Genomic DNA, 9386 nt, shown 5'->3' with positions numbered 1-9386 from the left:
CCGGACAAGAAATCTCTCTCACACACACACACCCCTGCCCATTTTCTGTCCCCTCCCTCCCCCATCACTGGAACTCCAGTTACTTTTTGTTACAATGGAAGCTTTGGTTTGAGGCTTGTGTATCACAGTACCAGCCACGGTCATGAACGGCGTGGATATACAGCTGCAGGCACAGCAGGGGGAGCTCTTGAGCCCTTTCCTACCAATTGTTGATGTCTTGAGTAGTGGACGAGGGGGCTCCAAGAGGAGAGACAGCAACTGCTTTGGTGGGAGCTCATGGCCGACACTGCGGCACCCCGGAGCCCAACACGTTACTGAGCAAATGGAGCTTTTGCTACCTTATCTGCCAATAAAAGGAAAAATCCCGGTCACAGAATACGCTCAAAGTAAATAAAAGTCAGCGCCATGCTTGCCAGCTCCAGGGAGTTTTAGTGTAAATCAGCAGTGAGGAACCTCGGAGCCTCCCCGGCCCAGCTGGAAATTCTTTTCAGTCTCTCTAGTTTGAGCAGGCAGGGTGAAATTCACTCTGTGCAGGCCGGCATGCACTACACCACCCCAGAGCCCCAAAGGCATTTAGACTCCTAATTCCCCTTGAAATCAATGGGAGTTAGGCACCTAAATACCTTTGAGGATCTAGCCCTCAGATACCGTGGTGATAAGGGCAGTGTACAATCCAGAGAAGCGACAATAAGGTTTTAAAACGTTTAAAAAATCCATGTTTTTCTTAGACATGGCCTAGAAGAGGACAGTGCTCAAACCCCACTGAAATGAAAGCCCACAGGAGCTTAGAAACATGCCGTATTTTAGCAAGCAATTGTACTGCACACACCAGATACAACAAGCCGGCGAGGTTCTGAAAATCTCAGTAACACTTTTTAATATACAAGAATCAAAAGTACAGCAGTTTTACAGTGTAGGAAAATTTAATACATACTATATAAACAACATATTTACATCAGAAATCACTAGGACAGTGGCATTTTTTCACAAATATAAATTAATATTAATTACTGTTTTAGTCAACAGGTTTAAAAGTCCACAATTTTACAGTAAGAGTCCTTCTCCCCCTTTGCTCAGGGGAAGGTGCAGGGGAAATGGATGAAAGTAGACTAGTACTTTTTTTTTTGGATCACTTAAAGTTCATGTAAAGATCTCAAAGAGCTGTAAAGTACCCACTTAAGCTGGGCACTGCCCCAACACCACCTGTGGAGAGCAGATTTTTGGTCTGTGGGACTTGTGTTCTGGTGCAAATTCATAAGTGATGCAATTTTTACATGGCTTCCAATGGGGTTTGTGATGTCACTCTGAACAGCTGAAAAACCAAAACCAAACCAAGATGTTGCAACTTTTCCTTTGAGACGAGAGCAATTCACTGGCTGGCTTAGTGGGAGCAGCTGCACCACACATTGACATGAACACCACACTGAAATTTATGGCTGTGGGGCTGTCCCCTTCCCACCCCATTGTCATTCAACTGCCTATTTCCAATGGTTGATTTTGTGGTCCCTTATTTGGGACACAGGGAGCGCGCCTGTGGGAAGGGATTATTTCTCTCAGATTTGATTTCTCCAGCTTCTGTAAAACCAAAGCCAGTTAAGATCCACCCACCATGACAGAACTCAAAATAATCCTTCCTTTAGCATGAGGCCTACATGACTTCCAAGTGCAACTCAAAAGGATGTGGACAAAGCTTTCACATTTGCATTTTTTGTTTCCTTCTGTTTTAAGAAAAACCAAAATACTTTTCATACTGATTGGAACCCCTGGAGGCCAAGCCCCTTGATTCGGATGCAGCAAACCCGTCGTTGGGCTTATGGTTGTTTTGCACCAACCATAACACTGGTCTGGCCAGTACTGCCTTTTGCTACAACTTTATGGCACGTAACATTTTGTTAGGATTTCATGAATGTGAATGAAAAACAACGTAAATCGCTCTTTGCTCCTCCTGGCAAGGAGGTGAATTTAGTATTCACATTATAAGCCAACACCTCTATTTGAAAAGAAAGGACCCACTGTGAACATGATAGTGTCCACCTGCCATCGCAGCTTACTGAAAACATGCTGGGAGAGACGCTATCTCTGCCCTCCACTACGAAAGGGGGAAAGACATGGGGGCTAGTCCCCACTCCCTTCCTTCTATTGCAGAGAAATTCTTGCAGTGCCCTGGAAGAGGCATCAGTGCAACATGAGGTTGCCAGTCCTGGTTCCCTTGTAGCAAGCAAAGCCACTTTGCTTCTGTTTAGTTTTGTGGAAAGCTCAAAGAATGGGAAGCACAGCATTTCCCCTGCCACCAAACAGCCACATTTCGGTACCCTCCTAAATCCTCCTTAGGCTTAGTTCTGAGATGCCTCTGGGTGCCACTGACAAGACATACAACCCCACTGGGCTACACGGCCAGACTTCTTATAAAGGTCATGCTCTGCATGTCCCTTGGCACTGAAGGGGTTAAATTAATGGGGTGGAAGAGTTGGATACAGCCACCCCGCTGGGTATACAAACTTTTGTACACGGGTTATGCACATGTCACTGTGACCCAGAATCACACTGTTCCCATTTGCAGCAAACCATGGTTGCTTTTGAATGATCTCCTGGGACAGAGATACCCTCATTAAACCAATCGGCTCAGAATGGATCAAGCATACAATGATCGTAACAGATTTCAGGGACTTCATCCCGTCAGCACCAAGCAGACAGGAAGCTTGGGCATTATTAGTGTTGATTTGCGTGTACCTTCCAAACTGCCAACGGAAGAGTTAACACCTTTGCCTCAACCAAGACCTGCCTTAACGGCCTCACCTCCAACCAGGCAGGGCCTTTGTCATAAGCACCCGCGCCGGGGTCTCCAACAATAATTGTGACCTACATTCATCCAGGAAGACACAGCAGGAAGGAAGTCAGCTCCCTCGCTTGGGCAGGCGCCTCAGCTGGTTTGGATGTATATGGCTGTTCACCCCTACAAGCGCCACAGGGAAATTCTTCCCAAAGGCCATTCTGGTCCTTACTCTGGGCTCTGCACATTCAAGATAATTTACCAGTAAAACACAGGCAGGAAATTAAAAATCCAGCTCATCTCAGGCCTTTAAAGGGAAGTGTGTTCTCATTTTGCCCAAATGAGGGTAACCCTGCCACCTTTTCAGGAACCCGAGCTCTGCAGCCTTTGCATTAAATTGAGCAGTTTGCCACTGGCCTTGTTTTCAGTACGCAGCTGCAGTTCGCATAGACTACAGGTCCCGACCTGAAATGTGCCAATTTAATCTGAATGGCCTGGTTGCTCATCTCAAGGTAGAGCCTGGCACTAGGGACCTGCAGTCTCCATGCGCCTTGACGCCATAGTAAAGATGATGGAGCTGAAATTAGGAACTCCTCCTGCTCTACATGTGGCGAGTGCTTTGGCTACTCCTGACTTACTGGAAGCGTTCTGGTAAATCCCTCTGTGCGGGACATCACCCCTTCACGCTGCACCGTGATCCTAACACTTCGATGAATGCTTGCAGTGAAGCCTATTCATTTGGCTGCAAACCATTCCACTCCCCTTACCCTTCTTGGGCTTATTAGATATCTACTGACTGGGGGGGAGGGGCTGCTACGAGGATTTTAAACACTGAGAGTTTAGGGTTCTCCTTGGTCTATTGCTCACCAGAAATGTAAGTGCCGAGCGCTTATGCAAGTTCCCAATTTAAAGATACACAAGTTCATTCAATGCAGCTACTTTCCCCTCCTCATAGAGTTAGCACAGATCACTGGAACTTTGGCAGGTAGGTGGCCAGCTCACTGCTTTGTGCGAAGAGAGAGCTCTGCATGGAAAACCCCAGACAGCCAACTGCATTCACATTTAGCTCTGCATGGTGCCCTCGCCAAGCCCAGCATATAGCTTCTTACCCAAAATGTACTACAAGGAGGAGTAAAGACTGGGATCACCATTCTCCAGTTGGGCAAACTGAAGTGCAGAGAAGTGATTTGCCCCAGGGTCAGAGCAGGTCAGCAGCAGGGGAGTATAGAAGCCAGGATCCCTGACTCCCAGAGCCATTCCTCCACCACAAACCATTCAGCTTCCAGCCAATATGACTACATAAGGAACATCCTTATTAGCAGCAGCGACAGAGAAATGGGACAAGAGGGTTTGTGTTACGGCTTCCTGAGCCCCTTCCACTGGGAAATACTGTAACTGCCATTTCCCGTCTCACTGGTTTGAAGGGGGAATTAAGGCTCTGCTCAGGGACTCTGAATATTGAGGAACTCCACCTGTTTTAAGATTACCGAGGTGAATGTTTCCTATGTCCCTATCTGTGCTGCAGAGGGAGCATGATAGTGCACAAAGCAGAACTAGTCTCTTGAAATGGATCAAGACATGAGAAATGGCCACGTGGGCAGGGAAGCGATGGATTCCTCCTACCTTTTTGAGTCACTCTGGAGGGGCCCCAAGTTCCCCCTTCCTCTCAGAGGACCATAAGAGCAGGGTCAGTTATTTACTCTAAGAGAGCCCTCCTGTCCATCTCCAAATGCATCCCACCCACACACTGGTTACACATAAACCCCAGCCTGACTGGGTTATGCCCACCCCACAGCAGCATGTGTCACGTAACGTCACGTCAGACTGGGCATACAAAGCTGTCTACAAAGTCTTAAGCAGCATCAATCCACGTTCTGGGGAAAGCTCCGCAGCTGTGAAACATTCACAAGAGTCTGTCGGATGCAGCCTTCAACGAAAAACAAAACTAAAGCAAAGAATGACACCTGTTCCCCCCTGCGGGCAATGGATCCAGTTCCAATGCCAGACTGGATAAGGGGCATACGAAAAAGGAATCCAGACCAGAACTAACAGCTGGGGAGAGCCCCTGCCCACTCCCCCAAATCCTCCTTCACCCAGCAAAACAATAGCAGCATGTTCAGAGTCTCCGGTTAGCGGTTTGGAAAAGCAGCCGCTGTTGCATCAGACCAAGTATTTCGGATGCGCTCTCTCCCTCCTCTCCCAGTCGCTTTATGTTTTTCGAACATTCCAGTTATAATCTGGATTGTTTTTCTGTTCTAATGACCTGTCCAGGGGCGACCTGTGATCCAGGGGTGACTTGGACTCATGAGGGGATTTTTGAGACGGGGGTGAGCGAGGGTCCGAGACTTGGGAGTGAGGAGGGGGAAGCGGCTGTTTGTAATCCCCCGATTTGTCTGTATGGAAGGACCGGTAATGGTCCGAAGGTCCCTGGCCGTGGTATCCCATGGGTGGCCTGTGATCAGACATTCTTCTGAATTCCTGCTGGTGGTAGTTCTGGGGCCTGAACTCCTCAGATCTTCGCCGCTTGGAATCGTGATGGTGTCTAGATGTAAAAAATGAACACACAAAATAAAATCATCTCAAGAGCATACTTATGCAGTCCCCCATATCCCATCCTGAAATATCCAAGGAATGTTCCAAATTCCACCCCTGAATAATGCTGCTGGTGATTATTTACTCAGCCCTGTAGGTGTGGATAGCACTCTGCAAACAAACAAGACTAGGTGTCCTTTGCCTGAGAAAGCCAGGAATCTAAGTAGTAGAGAGACTTGAAGCCTTTAAAAGCATTCTTGGGAGAATGCTACCTGGGTGTGTCTGCATGTAGGAGAGAAGAGAACTAGCAGCATGGTCGGGGAAAAGGGATTTACAGGGTAAAGCCAGAATTGGATAGAACAGGGGTGATCGAAAATAAGGGGAGGGAGGGAAGAAAAGTAAAGTCACCTAAATACCCTCGCAGTGAGCTTGCCAACATGGGTTGGCAACTCCTGATTGGAAACACATACAAGCCGAGACCCAACACCGGACTGTCATGCTTGGAGTCTAAAGCCTTCTGGTGGAAAAAAAACAGACTAGAGTTCATGTCTAAGCTAATTGGATGGCAAGGCAGAAATGAGAACCCACGTAATGATGCCAACTTCAGCGAGGCAGAGAAGAAACAAGAACCCAATTAGGTGACTAAGTCTGCGTTGGATTTGAATCCAGAATGCAAGTGCCAACAGCACACCCACCCCTTTCCACTGAGCTCCCTGGCTCCCCCTTGTGGCAAGCAGGAAATGTATGCACAGTGGCTGGGTGAATGGTTGCTAACTCCACTTTGTGATAATCCACATTAACAGTTACCTGTCGTAATAATCTCTGTGTCCCCTGTGGTCTCGGTCACTGTTGTACTGCTCATACGGCCTCTTGCGGGAGAGGTTATTTGGTCGGTAGTTCCCGGAGCTTCGGTGGGGGTCGCCACGAGACCGACGATCCCCGTAGTGGTGATCCTTGTACCAGTGCTGCTCGTACTGGTGATGCCGTTCTCCACCCCAGACCTGGTTGCTGTTGCCACCATAGTTAAATTTCCGATCTCTCTGCCAGTCTCCTCGATCTGCAGTAAGAAAAACACAGGCCTGAGAGTCGGTCTCACCATCACCTACCCTACCCTCCAGTTGCAGGTCAGAACAGACCATGACACAGGTGGCAAGCTTGCAGTCAGTAGCAGGTGGTAATTCCGGGCAATGGTTTTTGTTTGTCTTATTCAAGCTTCCAGATGGCAGCTTTGTGGGTTCTATAAAGTCCCTTCTGAGGCTTAGACACAGCATGTTTATAATACAACCAGTCATTGATGGCAGCTTTGTGGGTTCTATAAAGTCCCTTCTGAGGCTTAGACACAGCATGTTTATAATACAACCAGTCATTGATGGCAGTAAATACCGATTTAAAGAGGAATCTTTTAAAGGGCTTAAGGTAAAAGGAAGAAATTAACAAAAGTAAAATTCATCTTGAATATCAGGGGGAAATACCCTAATTCTATTCTACATCCCTATAGCATCTGAGCACCTTGCAGTCATGCTTTAAGTAACATGACTCCTATCTGTTGCATGTGGTCTGTTCTCTCTCTCTCACCCTCTCCCCCGGGAGCCCCAGAACTTAAAACTTGACTGGACAAAAGCCCTGGAGGATGTACTGCAAGGAACAATCAGGCCTTGGCTTGGGACGGACAGGGGACCTGCGAGCCTCATCCTGACTCTCTCATGAAGGACCCACCTGCGTTACTGAAGTGTCTCTTGTTAGGGTGACTGTAGTTGTCCCGCTGGTGCCCGTGCATCTGCTGAGGGTGCGAGGGGGGCAGGTGGAGTTTCTGAGAATGAGGGTTGGGAGGCAGGTGAGACTGAGACATGAGGGAATCCCGGCTGGAGCCAGAAGGCTCTGGGCGGAATAGCCTTTTGCTGCCAGCCATGTCCTCCTTCTTCTTCTGCTCCTGCTGAGAACAAGGGAGACTCTTCCAATACAATGGAATGAAAAAGATACGATGCTTCCCCCATTCAGTTCCCCGGGATGCCTCTGGCAGGTTGTGAAACCCTGTCTATTGCACTCTGGATTCATTTAGAGCAGGGGGATTCCCGGCCAACTGGAGACCTACATCTTCACTGGGATTGTGCTGTGAATTACTTCTGTGCTCAAGAAAGAGTAAGGAATCACTAGCGTTTGAGCCAGACCCAGTGTAAGGAAGGAGATGTGCAAGTTTCCACCACACACACATCTGTGCCAACACATCTTAATCTTGACAGACTGCATCAGCCCCGATTTCTACTCTTGAGTTGGAGACAACCCAATGTGCCACACCAACAGGAACAGTCCAGCAGGAGGCAACAATAATGACTGGACGAAAGGAGAGAGGAGCTTTCGCATGTAAAAAGAGTATCAAATGGCTAGCACTGTGTAGTTTATAAAACAGAGAAATAAGGAGTGAAGGTGGAGGTAAACAAAGCAAAGAGTTACAGAGAAAGCCAATCAGGGGCCTAATAACCCTGCACTGTCCTACAAGAGCTAGAAAGCACGAACATTTAAAAAAGCAAACCAATCTGAAAGAGTATAAATGCATCCATTGCCGAGCCCATGGTGCAGCTTCACAAACACAATTCTCAGGAGACAACAGCCCTTGAATTTTGACCCAAAGATTTATAGTGTATCAGTCACCATGAGCCACGGTACCAGTAGGACTGTGTGGTTATGTTACTGCAACAGCATCACAAATAGTGGCTAAGGCCAGGCAAGAGATGCGAAAACTCCCTGTTCTATACAGACTCTTCCTCACCAGGGGAGCACATTTCAGATCTTACCTCCTCTTCCTGGGATCTTTTTTTGTGAGCCATTTTGTAGAGTTTGTGCAATTTTCTGGCATCAAATTCTGTGAACTTGGACACAAATATCCAGAGGTTCCTGAAAGGACAGTAAGTTTTTCTATTAGTTACTAAACAGCAGTTTAACTTGTCTGCCTCATTTGTACAATCTGCAAAAGAACACCGAGCTAAGGATTACCAATTATTCCCTTCATCTGGCAGATGGCATGGGGGTACAGAGAGATGAAATGATTTGCCCAGGATTACACAGGGAGTCTGTGGAAAAGCTGAGAAATGAACCCAGGACGCCAGAATCCCAGTCCAGTGCCTTAGCTGCAAAAACATCTCTCCTTGTAAAACACTCTTCCAGCCTTTATATCAATAATCTTGGGCCTATCCTCCACTCAGAGCACAAGGCCATATAACAAGCAATGGGAATTATAAAAACACCCACATGGGGAGTGGAGAAAGAATCCCTTCCATCTTGCAAGGAACGCTGTTAAGATGGTAAGAACGAAAATATTTTCAAAAAGAAAGCATCCTGCTGCTGGACTCTAACTCAATCTCTGACAGTTACCAGGCAAAGACCTAAAATCCAATACCCATTTCATCACAAATGCTTTTTCTTTTCTGTAAGGAATGTGATTTAAGCTACACTGATATCAGCACCTCTCCAACTGAAATGCCAAACCCATTTTTAAATTGATTTATTTTAAACTGGTGACACTTTTTAATGTGGATGAAGCCCTAGTCTCCGAGAGGCCCAGGACAGAATGGGCCGTGGTTCCTGACACACATACCGTCCCCCACAGTCAGCTTTCAAGAGGGTCTTTGAAACAGGCTGGGTGAAACACTGGAAGGGGAACATTGGAATTTGCGTCCTGAGCTGTAAAATCCAGCACTCTCCATGAGCACTGAATTCACTTAAATATTCACAAACTAGCCAAAGAAAAACTAAATGGTCTGTTACCTTCTCCACAGTTTGATGTGCTCCTGGTCAGAGTAGGCTTTAAGGCACTCTGAGATGCGATCGCCAATTTTCAGGAGGCAGTTGCGAGTATGCTCCAGCTGTTCTTGCACTGTCAGTCCCTTATCTGGCTTATCCAGTTGCTTCAGTGCCTTTTTCACTGGCCTCATCCTTTCTTTGCACTTGGGTGAGCAACACAGAGCAAAAATTCTTTAATTTCATGCATGGGTTCTACCCTCTCTGTTGACCTTCTCTCAACCAATCGCTGGCGGGGAAAATTCACTAATACTAGCTGTTAGTCATTCTTCATTTAGTTTTAAAATAA

At 47.1% G+C, this 9386-nt stretch overlaps 1 protein-coding gene across 5 annotated transcripts in view; it reads right to left on the bottom strand.

The window, feature by feature from the left end:
* Nucleotides 1-851: 851 nt before the first annotated feature.
* Nucleotides 852-9386, bottom strand: part of CHD2 (chromodomain helicase DNA binding protein 2) — an 84698-nt gene continuing 76163 nt past the window's right edge. For 4 of the 5 annotated variants that reach the window (XM_084642507.1, XM_084642505.1, XM_084642508.1 and 1 more), the window contains 5 exons: nucleotides 9065-9243; nucleotides 8095-8194; nucleotides 7019-7235; nucleotides 6110-6359; nucleotides 852-5312 (listed from right to left, as the gene is read on the bottom strand). In XM_084642507.1, the coding sequence (XP_084498633.1) occupies nucleotides 4979-5312; nucleotides 6110-6359; nucleotides 7019-7235; nucleotides 8095-8194; nucleotides 9065-9243 (1080 nt within the window). In that variant the 3' untranslated portion in view covers nucleotides 852-4978. The remainder of the gene's footprint in view (nucleotides 5313-6109; nucleotides 6360-7018; nucleotides 7236-8094; nucleotides 8195-9064; nucleotides 9244-9386) is intronic. The other variant, XM_084642506.1, reaches the window with a different exon arrangement.

This window comes from Lepidochelys olivacea (assembly GCF_965140295.1).
Source record: "Lepidochelys olivacea isolate rLepOli2 genome assembly, chromosome: 10".
Lineage (NCBI taxonomy): Eukaryota > Metazoa > Chordata > Testudines > Cheloniidae > Lepidochelys > Lepidochelys olivacea.
The sequence above is the reverse complement of the archived record's forward strand: the minus strand, read 5'-3'. Positions and strand labels throughout refer to the sequence as shown.